At 35.9% G+C, this 22,648-nt stretch overlaps 1 protein-coding gene across 1 annotated transcript in view; it reads right to left on the bottom strand.

The window, feature by feature from the left end:
- Positions 1 to 22,648, bottom strand: part of Vps13D (vacuolar protein sorting 13D) — a 1,260,195-nt gene that overhangs the window by 1,121,750 nt on the left and 115,797 nt on the right. Inside the window, exon 11 of the mRNA XM_090393926.1 lies at positions 14,593 to 14,688. Coding sequence (XP_090250052.1) covers positions 14,593 to 14,688 — 96 coding nt within the window. The remainder of the gene's footprint in view (positions 1 to 14,592; positions 14,689 to 22,648) is intronic.

Genomic DNA, 22,648 nt, shown 5'->3' with positions numbered 1-22,648 from the left:
TGTTAATATTAGTATTTAATATTTTTTATTATTTAAGCATGAGTGAAAAGAGACAAAACAAAGAAGACACTGTTGGAGTAACAAAAAAACGCAAGTGGTTGACATTAGAGAAGAAACTTGAAATTATAAAATGTCACGAGAAAGGCGCTTTGTTTGCTAAAATAGCACGTGAGAATTCAATGAATGAGTCATCATCTGTACGAACAATTATTCAGAGCAAAGAAAAGATTAAACAACATGGAATGAGCACCGCTTCTTATATGTCAAAAGTGATCACGGGAAATCGATTTTCTACAATGGAAAATATGGAACCATCCAACTCTATTGACTGACTTAGATGAAAATGTCATGATTCATTTTTTCCCTCCAAACACAGCATCAATTCTGCAGCCGATGGATCAAGGCATTATCTCCACTTTCAAGGCTTACTATTTAAGACGAACTTTTGCTCAATCACTATTAAGGCTGAAGCAGAAGAAGATTCTTGGACTTTGAGTGAATTTTGGAAGAAATTTAACAAAAAAGATGCCATTTAAAATATTTATGAATCTTGGCAAGAGGTGACTCAAAGCAACATGAGAGCCGTATGGCATAATATCTTGCTGCATTGTTCAAAGGACTTTGCCTTTGCAACACAGAAAGAGGAAATCTCAACAGAAATTGTGCAGATGGGCAAAGATCTTGGTTTTACAAGTTTAGATTGTAACAATGTGAACGAATGTATTGATTCTCATTCAAATGATCTGGATGATGAAACCCTTTTGGAGTTGGAACAACAACGAGCCTATGAAGCAGAAGAAGACGAAGATGACCTCACTGATGTCATGGTTGAAGAATTTTCCTTTGCTGACCTTTCAACTTTTGTGAGAAAAATCGACGAAGCTTCCGACTTTCTCATAAATGCCGACCCGAATTTGGAAAGAAGTATCAAAGTATCAAGAGATCTAGTACTTGAAGAGACAAAGAAGACAAGGATGGTTTAACGAACACTAAAAGACTACTTTAGTAAAAAGTAAATTACTGTATGCTAAAATTGAAGCAATACTTGTTTTGTTTTCTACAACTTTTATATCAGTTTAAAAGGATTTTATTTGTTATTTAGTTAATAAAAATAACAATTTTTTTTCATTTTTAAACATTTTTATTATCCTAAACTTTTGTAATAAACAAATTAAATTGAAAACCTTTATAAATAGACCTCGAACAACGCGATTTTGCATAGTGCGGACGCTTCTTGGAACCAATTAACCGTGCTATACAAAGTATTCCTGTAGTGTCGTCTTGAAGAAAACATTGATTGATTCAGCCAGAGAGGCATGTAGTAAGGTTATATGCAAGGATAGACAAATCAGAACTGCAAGATGGACATAGGAAGTCAAAGAGGCAGTGAAGGAAAAGAAGAAAGCATATGGAAAGTTCCTGACAAATAAGTCAGCTTGTGCTCTTAGAGAATACACAGACAAATGCAAGAAATCTAAACACTGTGTAAATCTAGCTAAATAAAAGTCATGGGAAGACTTTAGTAAAAACATAGTTAATAAATATCAGGAAAGTGGCAAAATATTCTGGAAGCTCTTGATAAGCTCAGAAATGGATTGCTGTAAAAAGAGTGCTGTAAAAGGAATTAGAGATGATAAAGGTCACATGAAAACTGGAGAAAAATATATCCTTAATGCATGGAGTAATTACTTCAAAAAATTGCTAAATGAAACAATCAGTGCAGAACAGTGGTAAAAAACACTCAACAGGCATGCAATCAGGAATTCACATACATACTTGAAGTAGAAAAATACATCAAAATCCTGAAATATGAAAAGGCAGTAGATGACATTCAACCAGAAATGCTCAAGTAGATATAAAAGGTATAAATGCTCAAGGAAGTATAAAGGTCTTGCAATGGCAGCACAGCATTGTTCAGAAGGCCTGGACAGAATGACGAATTCCAGATGATTGCAGTAGAGGACTCATAGTGCTCATATATAAAAAGGGAAATAAAACTGAATGTGAGAATTAGAGAGGTATTTCTCTACTGAGTGTTCCTGGTAAGATTTATGCAAGTATAATAGAGAAACAGTTGAGAAGGATTGTGGAAGAATAGCTGGTGAAGAACATGCAAGGTTCAGACAAAAAAGCAGTTTCAAGATTTGTTTTCACTGCACAAAAAATAGTTAAAAAATCATGGGAATATAACAAAAGCTCTGTATTTAAGTTTTGCAGATCTGGAAGAGGCATGTGTAAAGGTGCCAAAAGAAAAGCTATTCAAAATGCTACAGTTATATGGGGTCAATGGGGCATTATATCAAACAATACTTAGTCTTAATTTGAGTTGTAAGTCAGCAGTTAGAATTGAGGAAGTACATGAAGATTGTGGAAGTACATTGATTAAACCTGATATCAAAATTGCAGATGTTAATCTCAGCTCTTTACTGTGGATTAAATAAATCTACTACAAGTCTCTCTAAGATTCCCTGACTAAATTGAATAACTGTTGTAATAAATTTGGTATAAAAATCAGCATTAAGACAAAAACAATGAAAATAGGCAGAAACATTGAAAATATCAACTGCATTGTGAATGGAGCACACAAAGAACAAGTAAAACATTTCAGCTACTTAAGCACAATTTTAGTGAAGATGGTAAATTAAGTATGGAAATAGACAACAGAATCAACAAAACCAGTATGGTAGGAAGTCAACTGGATAAATTTATATGGAATAAGAGAGAAATTAGCCAAAACACTAAATCAGCTGTGTACAAGACAGTGTTCAAATCAATTTTAACTTATGGATCTGAGAGCTGGGTTAGCATCAAAACACTTTACCAAAGACTAGACACCACAGATATCAGAGTCCTGAGAAAGATTAGGGGCGTGAACAGATGGCATAGTGGCAATATCATATTAAAAACGAGGATATTAGGTAAGAACTTGACATTGTTAGCATCCAGAAATGTGTTAGCAGAATATCAGATGGTAAGGTTACTTAAACAGAATGGGAGAGGAAAGATTCACATAACAAGTGCTCTCTGCCAGATTAGTAGGAAAAAGACCCAGGGGAAGATCAAGATATAGGTGGATTGATACAGTATAAAGTGCCTTACAAGAAGAAATACAGATCTGATAATGTTGGAGTCTTAAAAGATAACAGATTGATTTGGAGGAAAATTGTTAATAGGAAGTTAGTAATGATTTAAGTTTTTCATCTAGTACTAACATAATATCCTATATACCATTTGAGGGTACATGTCAGGAATTTGATGATGATATATTGTGAACCATTAATTAAGAATAATTCTATATCTGATTGGTATATTTACATTTGCAAAAGGTGTACATATGTATATCAACATTAATGAGATGTGACATGTAAAAATGATAGAGATATCATCGACAGAAAGAGAAGGTATGAATAGAAATACTTTCATTGAAGGCTTATGAATTACTAATAATTTACAATTGTATTATATGAGTAAGTTGATGGTGTGAAGCAAATCACATGTGATCATATAATCCCTAGACATGCATGTTTATATTTATGATGTGCAAAAAAGAAAAACAAAAAGGTTTTTTGAGAAATATAAATAACTAATCAATAATAAACAGCACCTATATACTGGTAGATTAGTACATGTATATATATTATACATGAGCTAATATCAGGTGGTATAGTCATTTAAATAGAATGGGCAAGGAAAAATTAGCAAAGCAAGCGATTTCTGCCAGGTTGGCAGGAAAATGACCCAGAGAAAGACCAAGATATAGGTGGATTGATATGGTAGAAAGTGCCTTAGAACAGGGTTTCTCAAACTGTGTTCCGCGGAACACTAGTGTTCCGTTGAAGGTGATCCACGAGAAGTTCTGGAATTTGTCATTTTAGTTTTCTAAGCATTTTTCATGAATAAATATTTTATAGTGGAAATATTCTGAGGAGAATAATATTCTTGAATATGTCAAAAAGCTCAGATCCAGAACTCCTAATAAGATCTGTAACATCTGTGTATCGTTAATTTTCACACATAGAAACCTTTCAACATTTGGGAAAGGGAATACTGCTATTTATGATCTGTCATAAAAATTGTCTGCAAGCCGATTACAACAATGGGTGGCGTGTTCTAAAAACTGAACGAAATAACATCTGTGTTGCAAATGTCAATGACCAATCAGCAAGGAAGTATAAAGAAAATTTTTCCACTGAAATTGAAGATCAAGGTCTGTATCCGATTCTCAAATCTATTAATACTGAATACTTTCTTCGCAAGTTCGTAATGCAGTGTGCAAGTGCTTGTTCTGAAACCGAAGTGCCGTGATTTTTTTAAAAAGTAATAAGAATACAGATTTAAATTCTAATATGAATAAGAGACAAGGGACTTTGTTTAATCAAATCATCTGCCAGAGGATGTCCAGTACAGTTATCCATTAATAAAAGTGCTTTCTGTTTTCTAAATTCTGGGAATTTAAATAAGTTTTAACAGACGGTACGAAATCATTGTGAGACCAGTTTGAAAAAAGTTTGATAATCATTCATCCTTTACGTTGACTTTGGTACAAAACTGGAAGGCAGCAGTTCTTAAATGGTCTTGGGTGTTTTGATTTTCCAATCATAAGTAATTTTAATTTATGTTTTCCTGAGGCGTTTGCACAAGGCATTATTGTGAAACACTATTTGGACATTTTTTGACTAAGCGCTGAGGCTTCATTTCTGTGAACTAGAGTTTATTCTGGTAATGACCTCAAACAAAGACCATTTTCGTCCATATTATAAATGTGATCATCGGTTAAATTTAATTCAAGAATTTTTTCTAAAAAAGCTTTTTGGAATGGTTCTACAGCAGAAACATCACTAAACAATTTTTCCCCTGATAATGATAGATACCAAATACCATGGCATTTCTTAAATTTTTATAGCCAACCATCACTTGCTTTAAATTTCTGATCAGTAAATTTGTGAATGGATATGCTTAGTTTTCTGCTTTAAAATGTCTCCAGAGATGGGAATATGATGACTTCTTTCTTGAAGAAACCACATGTAAACAGGAGAATCAAGTAATGAAAAATTACTTGCTTTCAGAGTTTGTCTCTTGCATGATCCTTCTTCTGTGGTTGAAATATAATTTAAAATTCTCTCTTTGTTTTTTTCTTTATGATTCACTGATTGTAGATTTGCTGACATTGTATTCGTAGCAAGTTATACCAGAGCATGGTCTGGATACTCGCCACAGAATATGGTGGAAGAAAGCCATGGTTATACACCTAGTAAATTCAAATTTGAAGGGCTATTCATGGAATCAGCCTCAGCCCTAAAAAACATACCAAACCTCAACAAATTTGGTTGCATGAGACTGCCCCAAATTTGGGAGACTTACATCAGAAGATCTTCAGCCCAATGGCTGAGAATACTTACATAGCCCACTAGGGGGGCACCATCAAGACTTTTAGGAGAAACAACAGCTTCCTGCTTCGTCCTCAGTTATTGCATGTAGTGCCTACGTGCACGTGTCTTTATTTTAAGTTCCTGTGAAAATGGCAAAGTGACGTTGCGAAATATTGGAATATAGATTAAAGTTTAATTTTAATTTATATCATTTGTACGTTGTAGATTTGTACCTTGGAGAAGAACAAGGAGTATCTAATACAAGGAGTATCAGGAACAACAGGGTTCAGTTTGTTGCCTTAGTCAATATGTTGCAACCTCAGATTGTAGGTATTTTTGAGACCTGGCTGTCAGAATCAGACCTACCAACTGTTATCGAGTGTCAAGGGTACAGTATTTTTAGGAAGGATAGAGAAGAGGGGCATGCTGCTAATGATGTCGAATGACTTGAATCTAGTTAGAGTTGAGATCTACGACTGAAGTACTACTACTAACAATATTTCATGTGGCAGTGAGTTTGAAGCCATCTGGTGCGAGGTGGAATCTAACAAGATCAATTACATAGTGGAGTGTTGTTACAGATCTGGTGGATCAGTTGCTAGTGATGAAGAAATGCATCACCAAATAGAAAAGATGAGCATCATCATCATCATCATCATCAAATTCCTGCCATGTACCCTCAAGGGGTGTACAGGATATGACAGTACTACATGAAAAAATTACATCATTACTAACTTCCTATCTACAATTTTCCTCCAAATCAGTCTGTTACTTGTCAAGACTCCAACATTATCAGATCTTATATTTCTATCGTCTAAAGCATTTTGTACAGTATCAATCCACCTATATCTTGGTCTTCCTCTGGGTCGTTTTCCTGCCAACCTGGCAGAGAACACTTGTTTTGCTAATCTTTCCTCTCCCATTCTATTTAAGTGACCATACCATCTGAGATTAGCTCTGCTAACGCATTCCTGGATGCTGACAATGTCAAGTTCTTTCCTAATATCCTCATTTTTAATATGATATTGCCATTGATGCCATCTGTTCACGCCTCTAATCTTTCTCAGGACTCTCATATCTGCGGTCTCTAGTCTTTGGTCAAGTGTTTTACTTCTGACCCAGCTCTCAGATCCATAAGTTAAAATTGGTTTGAACACAGTCTTGTATATAGCTAATTTAGTGTTCCGACAAATTTCTTTCTTATTCCATATGAATTTATTCAATTGACTTCCCACCATACCAGCTTTGCTGATTCTGTTGTCTATTTCTATATTTAGTTTACCATCTTCAGTAAAAATTGTGCCTAAGTAGCTGAAATGTTTTACTTGTTCCACAGGTTCTCCATTCACAATACAGTTGACATTTTCAATGATTCTGCCTATTTTCATTGTCTTTGTCTTTTTATTGCTGACCTTCATACCATATCTATTACAACAGCTATTCAATTTAGTCAGAGAATCTTGCAGACTTGTAGCGGATTTATTTAGAAGTATAACATCATCCTCATAAAGCAAAGAGCTGACATTAACATCTCCAATTTTGATATCAGGTTTAATACCACATTCCTTCATAATGTGATCCATATAGATAATGAATAACAGAGGGGATAAAGTACATCCTTGTCTCACACCAGATTTAACATTAAACCATCTTCCTGTACTTCCTTCAATTCTAACTGCTGACTCACAACTCAAATAAAGACTAAGTATTGCTTGATATAATGCCCCATTGACACCATATAACTGCAGCGTATTGAATAGCTTCTCTCTTGGCACCTTGTCATATGCCTTTTCCAAATCGACAAAACTTAAATACAGATCTTTGTTATATTCCCATGCTTTCTCGACTATTTGTCGTAAAGTGAAGATCTGATCTTGACAGCCTCTATTTGGCCTGAATCCAGCTTGTTCTTCACCAAGCTTTTCTTCCACAATTCTTCTCAACCGTTTCTCAAGTATACTTGCATAGATCTTGCCAGGAACACTCAGTAGGGAAATACATCTGTAATTCTCACATTCAGTTTTATTTCCCTTTTTATATATGGGTACTATGAGAGCTCTACTCCAATCATCAGGAATTCGTCCCTCTGTCCAGGCTTTCTGAACTATGCAGTGCAGCCACTGTAAGACTCTTATACCACCATACTTCAGCATTTCTGGTCGAATATCATCTACTCCTGCTGCCTTTCCGCATTTCAAGCCTTTGATGGCTTTTTCTACTTCAAGTATGGATATGTATTCCTGACTGCATGCCTGGTCAGTGTTTTTTATCACTGTGCTGTCATCACTGCTTGTTTCATTTAGCAGTTTTTCAAAGTAATTACTCCATACTTCAAGGATATCTTTTTCTCCTGTTTTCATTTCGCCTTTATCATCTCTAATTCCTTTTACAGCACTCTTTCCTCCATTCCTAAGCTTCTTCAACAACCTCCAGAATATTTTGCCACCTTCTTGATATTTATTTTCTATATTCTTGTCAAAGTCCTCCCATGACTTTTGTTTAGCTAGTTTTACACACTGTTTAGCTTTCTTACATTTGTCTCTGTATTCTGTAAGAGTAAAAGCTGACTTATTTGCCAGGAACTTTTGATATGCTTTCTTCTTTTCCTTCACTGCCTCTTTAACTTCCTGTGTCCACCAGGGAGTTCTGATTTTTTTATCCTTGCACACAACCTCACCACATGCCTCTCTGGCAGAATCAATCAATGTTTCCTTCAGAGTTTGCCACTGAATCTCCAAGGTTTGATTCCTGTTCTCAAACTCTTTCATTTTCTTTTCAATAATATTTCTGTATTTTAGTCTACAGTTCACATCTGAGAGCTGCTCAACTTTTATTCGCTTTAAAACTTTCTTACATGTTATTCTTTTCAATATGAAATTCAATTTTATCCTGCTCAAGACTAAATAGTGATCACTTCCAATTTCAAATCCTCTGTACACTCTGGTGTCCTGCACCAGGGAGAAAACATCACTATCAACAATAACATAGTCAATGAGACTTTTCTTATTCCTAGCCTCTTCTCTCCATGTGAATTTGTGTACATTTTTATGTTGGAACATGGTGTTAGTAATAACCAGTCCATGTCCTGAGCAGAAATCCAACAGATATTTGCCATTATTATTAGCTTTGCTCTTTTCTCGAAATTTTCCCAAAATATTTTTGTATGTCTCACAATCATTTCCTACTCTACTATTTAGATCCCCAACAAGGACCAACTTTTCCTTTTTCATTGTGTCAGTTGCTTTTTCTAAAGCCTCAAAAAATTCCTCCACTTCTACCTTAGTAGAACCTTCTGTGGGACCATAGGCACAAATAAGTCTCATTGTCCAGTTCCCCATTCTCATATTTGCCCACATTACTCTACTTGAGACTGACTGCCATTCAAGAAGATTAGCCTCGTATTTTGTGTTGAATACTATGGCTACTCCTTCTTTTCCTTGATTGTCATTGCCTGAATATAACATTTTGTATTTATTGCTCAGAAAGATCTCACCAGTTTTGGTCTTTTTTGTTTCAGTCACCCCTATTATGTCGATCTGGTACTTATCTAATTCCTCAGCTAGCTCCATTTCTTTGCCATTCAGGCTTCTTACATTGATAGTACCGATCTTTAACTCTGGTGATGTTGAGTTGGGGTTTGTTTTCAGATTTGTTCCAGTAGCTGACTTTTCGCTGTTCGCCCTGGTTCCCTGGCGAAAACAACGGGGGCCTTGTTTAACCGGGCGACGCCCCAGCCGGCATGAAATTTTTTGTCATGTTGTACCGTCATTTTTTATTTTGGTTTAACCAATAAGAATACAATTTGGTCGGCTAAATCCCAAATTGCCAGCCCATCCTCGTTCGTTCAGTATCAAAGTAGATACCCAACAGGGTGCACCACGAGAAGGTGGGGATTGGACATTAGGTCAGAAGCCCTGGTCGGTTCTCCGCATTCCTTTAACGGCTATGTGGAGGTCTCCTCTCAGTTATACAGCTTTGACCCTTAAGCACCCCAAAAGATGAGCATTAAAAGGGTAATCATAATGGGAGACTTTAATTATCCACATACTGATTGGGTAGCAGTAGAATCTCATGAGAAGAATGAAAATGCTTTCGAGCTGTTGTGGGACAACTTCCTCAAGCAGCATGTGACAGAAGGAACTCAAGGTCAAAGAGTGCTACATTTGATTATAGTATCCGAGGGCCATTCAGTTAAAGACATAACAATTCTGCCTCCGGATGGTGACAGTGATCATGCGGTATTCACTTAGGAAGTGACTAAGTTTATGAAATTCCCATTCAAAAAAGGTTACAAGCTGAAATAAAAAGCAGGAAAAAATTATGACCAACTGAGGAGTATACTGAGTTCAGTGGAATGGAATCGGTTGCTGGATGTTAAGAATATTGGCAGCGCATGGAAAGCATTTAAACAATACTTAAATGATGCAATATCAGAATGTGTCCTGAGAGTTCAAAGAATAAATAGGATAGGAGTCAAATGGACATGGAATCTCTTATTAAACAAGAGATTTGTAAGAAAAAGACGATGTGGGAGGAATACCGTGTGCATAAGGATGACATCAGTTACGAATGTTATAAGCAGTGAGCTAGAATAGTCACAAGTGTTGCACGGAAAGCAGTCTGAGTAACTGAAAAGAAACTGGCTCTGTGTGGTAAAGACAACCCACAAGAATGCTATCAATATGCCGCAAGTAAAAGAAAGAATGAACATGAAAGGATAACTCTTATAAATCCAGATGACGTGAGGGTTACAGATGCAGAAGAGGTCGTTAAGCTAATGAATGCCCATTTTGTTAAAAGCTATCAACCTGGTGTACTCAACATTGAGCTCACTGTTACCTCTTTACTGGATGAAGAAATGCAGGTGTATGAGGATGAGGTATTAGAGCTGTTGCACAAATGGAATAAGAATTCAGTAATAGGAACTGATGGGAAATCAGCACGTGCTCTAAAAGAGTGTTCAGCTGAACTGGCTATTCCTTTGAACAGGCTGTTTAATATGAGTCTCAGAACAGGGAACATTCTGCAGGAATGGAAGGAATGTATGGTAATTCCACAGCACAACGGTGGTGCAAAGACTGATGTATCCAATTATCGATCAATTAGTACCTCAGGAGTGGTGGTGAAGATTTTGGAAAAATTGGTTAGGGCTCGCATTCAGAAATGGATCAACAGTGAATCTCGACTTTGCAATCAACAACATGGGTTTACTAAGGGAAGGTCATATTTTAGCAACTTGCTCACATTCTATAACAATGTGACCATTAAATTAGACAAGGGGAATCGATACACCATGATACTTTTAGATTTTACTAAGGCTTTTTGACAGAATAAGCATGATAGCCTCTTGCATAAATTGGAGAAAATAGGTTTGGGTTATACCATATTCGAGGATGATTGAATGATAGATATCAAAAAGTGGTATATGGGGGATGTGAATCTGCAAGATTTAAGGTAACAAGTGGTGTACCACAAGGATCAGTGCTTGGCCCACTGTTATTCAATCTGTACATTAATGATAATGGGAAGGGTTTGACAAGTGACATTCAGCTATTTGTTGATGATGGAAAGATAGGTGGGGTAACCAGGAATGCTGCTGATATGCAGTACTTGCAGAATGATTTGAATAGGCTGGAATTATGGGCATGGGAAAATGGGTGTCAGTTCAATATCAGTAAATGTAAATTCATTCACTTCAGCATAATTAGATATCCAATGTCGTATCATGTTGGTGGGATTATGCTAGTAGAAACTGATGATGCTGGGGATCTTGGATTGCTAGTAGATAGGAAGTGGAAGTTCAAGGCCATGTAGCAAAGATTGCTAAGATATGGATGTCATTTTGTCTCTTTACAAGGTCTTGATAAGACCTCATTTGGACTATTGTGCTCAGGTCTGGTCTCCTGGTTTCCGTTGCGATTCTGATAAAGTGGAGAGAGTGGAAAGGAGAGTGTTAAAAATGATATCAGGATTGTGGAGTACTGATTATGTCAGTGAGTGTTAGTAGACAGGAAGTTGAAGTTCAGAGGCTATGTGGCAAAGATTGCAAACACAACTCAAAAGATAATAGAATAGCTACCAAAGAAGACTATAGACAAATAATTGTTTAACCCTCATCAACGACATAACGAAGATACCACTATTTCTAAAGGCAGTATTTCTATGCCATATATTAGTTCTATATCCCCGAAATTAGCTAAAGTTCTAAGGAAATATAACATCACGACATTTTTCACATGCCTTAAGTAACTACAATAAGTTTTAAAAGAGGTAAACCGTGAGTAGACATAACTATACATAATAAATAACGGAAAAACTCACGTAGAAATAATATTTCTACGTGAGTTTTTCCGTTATTTATTATGTATACATAACTACATTCTATCTTAAGTCATCCTAAAACTAAATACAATAATCTCAAATATTCTGGTGTTTATAAAATTCTTTTCAACTGTGGTAAACTGTACTTCGAACAGAAATTGGATTTGTTTTTCTTGCCTTGTGCACGTCTGTAAGTTTTCTGCTGACAGGGAACGCTTGGCGTTTTTGCTCTTTTTATTTTTTTGGACTTTGTATTATATTCAGTTCCTGTAACACTTAGTTAGTGTTGCAGCTTTATTTTAGGAATTGCTATGCACTTTAGTTATATTTAAAAAATAAGAATTATGGCTTCTTTTCTGCCAAGAGTTAAGACACTCAGCATTGAGATAAACGCTAAGATAGAAAAGCGAATGCTAGTTAAAGCACTAATAGATAGTGTAGGTTCACAGAGCATTTACAGTTTTACTCCTTATGAGGGTGGAAGGTATCAGATTGTTGTTAAAGATGTGGAGACACGGTCGAAACTCCTTCAAGGTTTCGACTGTGCAGGGGAAAAAGTTTATACCTCCATGGTTGGGAGTGTTCTTAAAACTTTGAAAATAGATAGATTTCCACTTGAATACCTTAAAAAAAGGGGACAAAGTGATTTGCAAGTTGTTTTCAAGATATGGAGACGTCCGTGAAATAAAACTGACAAACGATATTGACATGCCAGACTGGAAATCCGGGGAGGTTATAATCACTATGGATATGAAAACAGCCATCCCCAATTTCGTTTTCATAGGCTCTGCCAGGGTAATGTTAATTATCCTGGCGTAAGAAGACAGTGCTTCAGATCTAGTTTATACGATCACCTTGGAGCAGACTGCCCCAAACTAAAGTGTAAAAACTGTTTGACAGCAGGACACGCATTGAAGCAGTGCCAAACACCCTGCCTAAAGTGTCGAAATACAGATCACAACAGTGAATTCTGAACCGACAGTGAATGCCGATTTTCCAGCTCTCCCAGAGCCAGCTAGCAAGACAACGACGGAAGGAAAACAAGCTGACTTCCACCAGACCATTCTAGGGAAAACAAAACAGAAAAAGAGGACTCCACATGTCGCAGTCTCTACGGGTGAGAATGTGCGCCAGCAAAAGAAAGCATCCCCCGTACTGAATGCCACACTGGACAGGACAAAGTTAAATAATCCAACTGCCACCACAGAACCTACAGCAGACAGGAAAGAGCAACACAGCAAAAAAGAGGCTACTAACGTAGACTCAGTTGAGGAAGAAGAGGAGGAAATGAAGGCAACCAACAACACATCAAAACGATCAATTAGTCCAGAGAAAGTGGAGACAAAAAAGCCAAAATCAGCTACCATCACACAGAGGAATCGGAGTGTTGAAGGTTTTCTGTATTCGAATTAGCTGAAAATAGCACATGCTTATGCCAGTACCTTGTCTAGCCATTTTTCTAGCCATCTGCTGTAGTTGATGTCTTGTTGATGTTCTTCTAAATGTAGTCGGGAGTGATTTCACTTATGTCATCTATGAAAAGGTCACCCCATTTCCAAGAACCCCCCCCCCCCCCCATGCAAAAGCAGGCAAGACTTTAAGGCATCTCTTAAAAGACACCCCCGTGGTACAGTAGAAATTCAAAAGAGCCATAAAAAAAAAATAGTGGATCCTCTACTCCTCATCACGAGCAAAAAAAGGTCCTAAGGTAGTTAGTGCGAAATGGGGTGACCTTTTCATAGACGACATAAGTGAAATCACTCCCGACTACATTTAGAAGGACATCAACTACAGCAGAACTTATTCCAGTACCTTGTCTAGCCATGTGCTATTTTCAGCTAATTTGAATGCAGAAAACCTTCATCAGGTACTCTGGGATAGAACTGACAATATTCATCACTGTTGTGAAGAGACAGAGAGAAAAATTATAGAATCTAAGGAAATAATAATCAACTCCATCCATATTAACAACAATCTAAGCTATAGCCTACCAGACTCTCACATCTCTACTATTCAGTACTGGCGTGCTCGAGATCTCATATGCATGCATGTGCAAAATAATACAACCAGAGTTTGTTCTTCTTTTTGAAACTGTAAGCTATAATCTCTACAGTTTGTTTGATATGTCTCTTAGTTTTGTTTTTTAAAACACCGGTTCCTTTCCAGTTTTGATGGCCTTTATCGGTTGTGCACCTGAAGAAGTCTAGTCTTAGATGAAACTAGTCGTGCAAATAAAGTTTTAATTTTAACCTCAGTTAAAGTCATTCAATATTATAGAATATAAATATATATAAAAAACTTGAAATCAGAATTATATTTTCTATTTCATTAAGACAGTTCAAAAATAATAATTGACAGTTATCTCTACACGGGATGCAATTTATAATTAGTGATAGTCTTGAACCAGCTATCTCTGATTGGTTACCAGTCTCTACTGGTAGCCAATCTCAATAATTTCGATAGGGCTAAAATGGCTTTGCCTACTCCCTACAGAGGAATAAAAGGCATTAGCAAATTTTTAAATTTTACAAATAAAACTCAATTGGAAACATTCAAACTAGCATACTGTATATATTCACAACTCTGTACATGCATCTGCCCAGGACACAACATACCATCAAGTGAGTTCTCACTTGAACAAAAAGCACAAGAGAACACCCAGTGTGAACATGTTAACTATGATATCAATAATTAAGGATAAGTCACATTGACACATATAAATTCAGTAACTTAAACAGAAATTACACATTTGACACAGAAGGAAGCATTAAAGACAGTTTTCTCTGTTTAATATAATTCTTTCAAAAAATTAAAGGGACGTTGAACAACTACATCTCAATTCTCCAATTTTTTTGATTAAAAATGTGTGTAAAAAAATTCACATTCTAGAAAAGTCACTCACCTTGGTGTTTTCGTTTTTTATCCTCTCTGTCACAAGATTCCTTAATATAGAAAGTTCCTCAAAATTTAATTCATTTTCCAAAGATTCTTTTTGTGCCTAAAACAAAAGAAAATAATCTTTACATAAAAGTGGAATCAGATAAGCATTGTATTTCACAATAAACTAATAAACTAAACATACTATTATATAATTTACTTCCCTGTAAGCATAAAATACATATTATACTAAATATAAAAACATTTCTATGGATAGCAGGGTTCATTTCCCAATCACTACAGCATATCTTGTATCTCAAGACTCAATAATTACCTACTACTAAATTACAAACAGATGGAAAAATACATGGATAACTTTGGCATGAAGTGAACTCAATATATATCTAAGTGCAGATGTTATTCCACAAACAGCAAAGGTTTCAGGACCAACAGCAAACCGAAACTCTAAGACTAAATAACATATAATCACAAGGATAAGGATGAATAAAATATTAAATTGTAATAGCCAAATATTTCAATCTAAAAATTACAGGATCATCAGTGGCATAATAAATGGTTTGGTTTATTTAGATTTAAGGCCGAAGCAACTCAAGGGCTATGAGGCCAGTGTATTATGTATGTTAATTGCATGTGTTCTAATGGCCAGTTTGCCTGTTCTGAGAAGATGAAAAACCCAAGTTTCCAAAATAAAAACCCCCTCTAACTCTGTATGAGACTGACTCACATTCAGTTGAAAATCTCTGATAAAGGTTCTTCACATCCTGGATGGGATTCAAACTGAGGTTTTTCCAACCAAAGCACATCGTTGAAACTGACTGATCTACGGAGGCACCATAAAGAGTCGAAAATAAATAATGGATTATTTAAAATAGTATAAGCTGTGCAATGGTATAAAAAGAACAACACGAGTGGCTGACTGAAACATTGGATTTAAAAATATATGTATTAATGATGGCTGATTAGAATGAACCTTTCCCATATTTTCAGTAAGGAGAGGTAGTCATTCCGATTCAGGACAGGACAATGGAACAAATCTTCAGTGCTCTCATTACACAAACATTCAAACTTGAGGCAGCACCGATGGAGTAAACATGTTTCAGACAAGTAGAATACCATGATCAGTATGAATTTCATGTTGTGGTAGGCGAGATTTCTTTTATTTCATATTAATAATGAAGAACTGACATTCTTGTTAATGTTTTCTGCAGAGAACATCAAGTTTTCCTGAAGTAGTACAGGTGGCAGTCACAAAGAACTTGGTAGATGCCGGGAATTTCCAGAGTGAAGTTTATCCAGGGATGTAGATTGTTTATTTTTGCTAGTCATACAGCAGGAGAGAGATATTTTTCAAGAATCTATAAGACTACAGTGTTATAGATTCTTGACCTACAGTGTCATAAGTGATTAAGGAAAATAATGAAGTATACTGACGTGTTTCTTAAAGAGTGGGAGGTTGTACTCAGTGAGAAAAACAGTATGGGAAGACTGAATAGAGGTTAGTGGAATGAAGGAAGATTATCAGAAGTTGGTTCAGTATGTTCAGAGTTGGACAGCATATGGGTATTGACCAGTGGCTGTTCTAGTTCTTACATGGTTAGAAAAAAGTGGAGTAATGTTAACAGCCAATTCAGAGGAACAATGAACATGACAGTATCTATAAAAAAGCAGTGCAGAAACAGAACATCTATGGGATAGTGACTAAAGGGAATCTGTGAAGGAAGGGTCACCTATTAAGTGGATTGCCCTCTTCTGAACATGATCAAGAAATCTTAAGGTGGTCTTAGGTGCTCCACCCAAAATGTGGGAACAATACTCCAAAGATGGTCTGATCTGAGACTATTAAAAATTAAGAGGAAGAGAAGTAACATTTAGAATGGAAAATAACACCAAGCTTTTTAGAGGCAGAGTCTAAGCAAATTTCATAATATGTGTCAGAATAAACTGGATGTGACAGTCAACTGAAGAAGAGAAAGCTGATCACACAAATAAATTTTTAGCCTGTCTATTAAACTCCCAAAGCAGGAACTCCTGATCTTTCATAAAAAAACTTTTCAGATTTCCTAAAGAAAGTAAAGTGTGAAATGTATCTCTTCAACTGATTTAATGGTCAGTTTTGACACTGAATTCTAATTCACCAACAACCTTCTGGAAGACTACCTTCATCTGCACTAGCAAGCCTTTCCTCTGGATATAGTCAAATTGTTTAACTTTGTCATCCACTCAGGTTATTTCATCTGCCAAAACAGACTTTAGGGATAAAATGAAAAGACACAATAGGAAGAGTTCCAGTCTTTCTCTAGCTCATACAAACATTTATCTAGAACACTTATAAGAAATACTTTAATCATCCAAACAACCTAAGGCAGTGCTACATCAATGACATGTTCATCTGGCCCAACAAAGAAAATACCCTACTAGTAAAAATAAACAATCTACAACCGAGATAAAATTCACTATGGAAACAGCAAAGAACAACAAACTAGCTTTCATAGATATCCTGCTCTTCCACTCATCTTCATGTGAAAACTAACTACTTCCATTTATTGCAAACAGCTGGCCTGGTTGGTTGAGTGGTTAGCATATCCACTCTCCAGACAAGAAGATGCAGGTTCAAATCCCACTGACAGAGACATGGCTGTTTATGAATTTACTACTAACTCTTTGTGGAGAGGGCATCTGCAATTCTACTACTTCTTCTAGCAGAAGGCTTCATTCCCAAAACCCAATGAGGTACAAGAGTGACCATATGCCATCAAATAATGTCACACATGAATACCTTACCAACTATTGCAATATAACCATTTCAGGACCTACAGCAAACTGAAACTGTAAGACTAAATAACATATAATCACAAGGATCTTGTCTTGTCAGATGTCATCTCCTTCCAGGAGGTTGACTACCATGAGCTTCCACGATGTACAGTTTTGTGCTTCTCTTTTGCATTCTTCATAGGACAAAAAGGTCCAGTCCTTAATATTTCTCATCCAATCTGTTCTTTGTCTTCCTCCTCTTCTTTTTCCTTGTATCATTCCTTCTAGAAGTGTTTTTGTAGGGATTCATGCCTTAGTATGTCAACGAAGTAGGTGGTTTTCCTTTTCTTAATGGTTTTCGACAGATTCCTATCTTCTCCAATCATCTCTAATTTTTCTAAATTAGTTTTTTTTGGCAGTCCATGCAACTCTAAGAATTCTTCTAAAGATCCACATCTCAAAGGCTTTCAGTTTATTTTCACAATATTTTGATATTGTTCAGGTTTCTGCTCCATATAGCAGTGTTGCCCATACATAGCATTTGGACAGCCTAATTATTGTTTTTGTGTGAATTTCCCTTGAGGTCAGAATGTTTTTCATGCTAATAAAGGTTGAGCTAGCAATTCCTATTTTTCTTAATATTTCCTTATCACACTTTCCATTCTCTGTAAATAGTTACCCCAAATATATATAACTCTCTACTTGATCTAAAGTATTTCCTCTGATCTTAATATTTATATTGGGTATTTTCCCTTTTTCTCTTGTTACCAGCATGGTTTTAGTTGTTTTTTTTTTTTTGAAGTTGAAATTAAGTTCATATTTTTATTTTAGCTTCAGCGTGTCTTCTAGTAGGTTTTGAAGATCTTTTTTATTTTTAGCTAGCAGTACTGTATCATCTACATATCTAAAGTTGTTTATATTCCTGCTTCCTATGCTGACTCCTTTAAATTCTTCTAATTGAGAAGAAGATATTTTCAGTATAGAGGTTAAACAATATAGGAGAAAGTTCACAGCCTTGTCTGATACCCTTCTTTACTGGGAATTCCTCCAAGATTTCTCCTGATATTTTTATTGAGGCAGTTTGCTCCCAATATAGATTTATCAGTAATCTGGTATCTTTACCATCTACTCCTAAATTTCTGATGCATTTGATTAGTTGTTCATGTTGTATATTGTCAAAGGTCTTTGTGTAGTCAAAAAAACATAAGTAGACTTCTTTCTGCTTCTCCAGATAATCTTTCTATAATAGTTCTAATGTTGAAGAGTCCTTTTCTAGTTGCTTTATTTTCCTGAAAACCAGATTGTGTTTCATTAATTTCCATTTTGATTTTTATGTTTATTTCTTTCTAGGATGATATATAACATAACTTTTGCTATCTGACTGATCAGGCTGATTTTTCTGTACTCTTCACATTTGATTGTCTTCAATTTTTTAGTTATCGGTAGGAACCTTGAGTGCTTAAAATCTTTTGTGGTGTCGTTTTGTATATTTTGTTACACATGTCAGTCAGTGATCTTATAGCCTTATCATCTAAAGCCTTTAGATATTCTGCCATAATTCCATCCATTTCTGAAGCTTCTCCTGGTCTCAGTTTCCTAATGGCATTTGTTACTTCCCAGGTAAGAATAGTAGGCCCTCCAAATCTTCTTGCATTGGTTTATCTATTCTATCATGATTGTAGAGTTCCTTTGAATACTCTACCCATCTATCCCTTATTTTGTCTTTCTCCATTAAGATGTTTCCATTGGCATCTTCGATGCAATGAGAGCCTACCCTTTTGTGAGATTTGCTAGTTAGCTCCCTAACTTCTTCATGAAGTTCTCTGGTTTTGTGTTTTTTTGTCCAGAAGTTCAAGTTCCTTGCATTTGTTGTTAAGCATTAGTTCTTTTGCAATCCTACATTCTTTCCTGATCTCCTTGTGTTTAAGTTCTTGTATTCAGGACGATTTTTGTGTTTCTTTCTTTCCTCCATCATTTTCAGTATCTTGTCATTCATCCAGGGTTTATTCATCTTCTTCTCATATTTGGGAATTGTTTGTTAATTTACCGCATTAATTATTTTTTTAAATTAATGTTTATATTTTACTGCATGATGGATCCACTTATAGTATAATTGACAGAGATACTAAGTAAAACCACTGAACGTGAACCTAACAACAATCTTTCTCATGATAATGATAACTAACACTGGGTTTAATAGGTAATATAGTTAAATCTAAAAAATTGAATAAATTGTTAGATTAAACATATTCCTTAGATAATGACACTACTGAAAAGTTGAGGATTCATCATGATTGTCCGCCATGTATTCATGGCCTTCCTAATATGTACAAATCTGGTTATCCATTACATCCACTAGTTTGCATAGGATCTCCTACTTATTATTCAGCAAAATATTTTTGAAGCTTTCTGCAAAATTTAACTGGAAAAACTACTTGTTATATAAAAAATAGTTTTCACTTCAGAGAAAAAATTAAAGCTCTTCATCTTCAAAAGTCTGAAATGATGATTTCCTATTGTGTAGTTTCATTATTTACAAATATCCCATTTCAAAAAACTCTACAGCTTTTACAAGGAAATTTCCTTGTTGACATTGTCAAGTTTACTTATCGATGCTGACTATTACACTTGGCATAATAAATTATTTCAGCAGATCAAAGGTACGACAATGGATAGTCCTATATCCCCCTGCTTTAGCTGATTATTTTATGGAGTATTTAAGAGGATCAAATCTGACTACATTTGTGGTTGACATCATTGCAATCTGGTCTCACTCTGAACCAGAACCACCTCAGTTTCTGGATTAATGATTTGCATAATCAGATCACGTTCACTATTGAACGTGAACCCAAAAACAATCTTTCTTATGACAATGATAACTTACACTGGGTTTAATGGATCATAATATAGTTAAACCTACTAATTTCGCCAAATATGCTAGCAGCTTTTTCTGGGTTAGGATGAAAAAAATATATATTCAATAAGCAGTACACATGAACCATTACATAACTAAAGCTGAACGTGTAGGACCCATTACACAAAAGTAAAAAAACAGAAACACATGGAGCATGGAAGCTGGCATTAGTCAGTCATTGTTCAGCAGATATGCATGATAGTTGGCAGAAAAGTTAGTCTAACAAGTTGAAAGATTTAATAAGTAACTTCTAAATGTCACATAAAATCATTCCTTGGTTTCTGTTGAGAGTGCCTTGTGAGTGGATAACTATCATAGCCTCTTTGATGTTGCGAGTGCTGAAGTCGTCTTCTATGTAAAGCATGGAGCTCTTGTCCCATTCAATATTATGGTGAGTGGGAGAAGTGTAACACCAGGCATAAGCTGTCTTCTCTGTTGTTACTGACATCTCAAATAAGCTCTTTTTGCTTAATTAAAAAACTTCTAGATGTTTACCCTATGTCAGCAAGGCCACAAGAACATGGAATATTGTAAACTCCAGAATGTTTGTTGAAAGGGTTGTGGTCCCTAGGTGAATGTAACAGAGCTCATATAATCAACATGGAAGTGAAAGCAACTCTTATGTCATGAGATTTCAGGAGATGGTGATTTTGAGAGAAGGTCTGCCAATATATGGGATTGAAACAGAGGCTCTGTAGCGAATGTCAAGGATCTGTTGTGCAGAAGGAGTAGAAAATGTATTCTTTCTACAATTTTCTTAGCATATACATTGCTCATGAATATTATTATTATTATTCCTGATACCTCCAAGGAGTCCGAATACTCATCGCGGGAGGAAACCTACCACTGTCTCAACCACTACACCGAACCTCTACTACGAATCATCTCCATCATCGCCATCTACCGCTCACCTGCACCACCACCACCACAACTAATATTTTTTTTTGTCTGTAAATTGCATGTGTTCTGAATAGTTGGAGAAGAGAATGTAATTCTTCTTTTTGTGTTTCATCTCCTGTAATAGCGATTGCCTTTTTTTCAGCATATGCATAATACCTAACTTCGAGGATATATGGTGCAATGAAGAGAGATGTAGGTAACCTGTATGAGTGGGCTTACGGTATACACTAAGAGAGTGAGGCCACCTTCTGTTTTTTTTTTTTTTTAACTTAAAACATCTCAGAAAGGTAATTTTCCTTCATTTTCAAGTTCTAAAGTGAATTTAATTATATAGTGGAAGGAGTTAATAGATGAAAGAAAATCATGCAACTCAGCCACATAACAACTGTATTTCCAGATTATAAATGTCATCTATGTATCACTAAGCAAAGCCACAGTTTAGGATTTGTAGATAGCAAGAAATCTTTTTCAAAGTTTTCCAAGAATAAGTCAGCATATATGGACAAAATAAAAGGCTTTCCATTGCAAGGCCAGATAGTCGTTTATAAATTTTCCCATTCCATCAGAAATAATTTCAGTTGAAACGATGTCTAAATAGTTGGGAGATGTCAGGAGGGAACAGATTTTCTACAAGTGCCATAACTTTGTGTACATGAACATTTATGAATAATGATACAATATCTGACTAGCTAGAATGTCTGTTGGTAAAATACAATCCACAAGGTATGCACTCAACCAAGTTGATTTGTCATGTCTTTTATTATTATTACCACAGCTCCAAGGAGTCCTTAGATTCATCGAGGGAGGCCCAACATCATGTCAAGAACAACTATTCAACATTCACACACTATCTATCATACTTCACCTTGAACTCATTTAAAGTCATGGCACCCACAACAGACTCTGGCAGCTTATTTCACTCATTTACCACTCTCCAAGTAAAAAAACCTAGCTCTAACACCCTTGCTAACCATACTCTTACCAAGCTTCCATGGATGGCCTCTAGTCCTCCCACTACCAGTCCTATTCTCAAAAATATCTTCTGAATTAATCTTATAGAAACCCTTCAGTAATTTGAATGTCTCAATCATATCACCCCTTTTTCGCCTATCAACCAATTTCTGCAGCCCACAAATCTTAAACCTGTTCTCATAAGGTTTAAGATTTGTTCTCATAAGGTTTTTCATTCCATAGTCCTGCTATTATCTTGGTCACTCATCTCTAGATCTTCTCCACCTCCTCCCCATCGAGAAGAAATCCTGGCGCCCATATCTGGGCACAGTAGTCTAGATGGGGGCTTATCAAGGCTCGATACAGAGGAACAATAACCTGTTTGTCTCTGCTTGTTAAAGTATTTTTCAGCAACCAAGTGATTTGATGAGCTGATTTAGCCACTTTTGCAATGTGCCCCCTAAACTTCAACTCCCTATCCACCAACATTCCCAAATCCCTAGCCTCATCAATCTCCTGGAGTACAGTTCCACCAATGTGATAT

The sequence above is a fragment of the Typopeltis vanoorti genome, chromosome 6, assembly GCF_054136105.1.
Source record: "Typopeltis vanoorti isolate ZY-2024b chromosome 6, IOZ_Tvanoo_1.0, whole genome shotgun sequence".
Taxonomy (NCBI): Eukaryota; Metazoa; Arthropoda; class Arachnida; order Uropygi; family Thelyphonidae; genus Typopeltis; species Typopeltis vanoorti.
The sequence above is the reverse complement of the archived record's forward strand: the minus strand, read 5'-3'. Positions and strand labels throughout refer to the sequence as shown.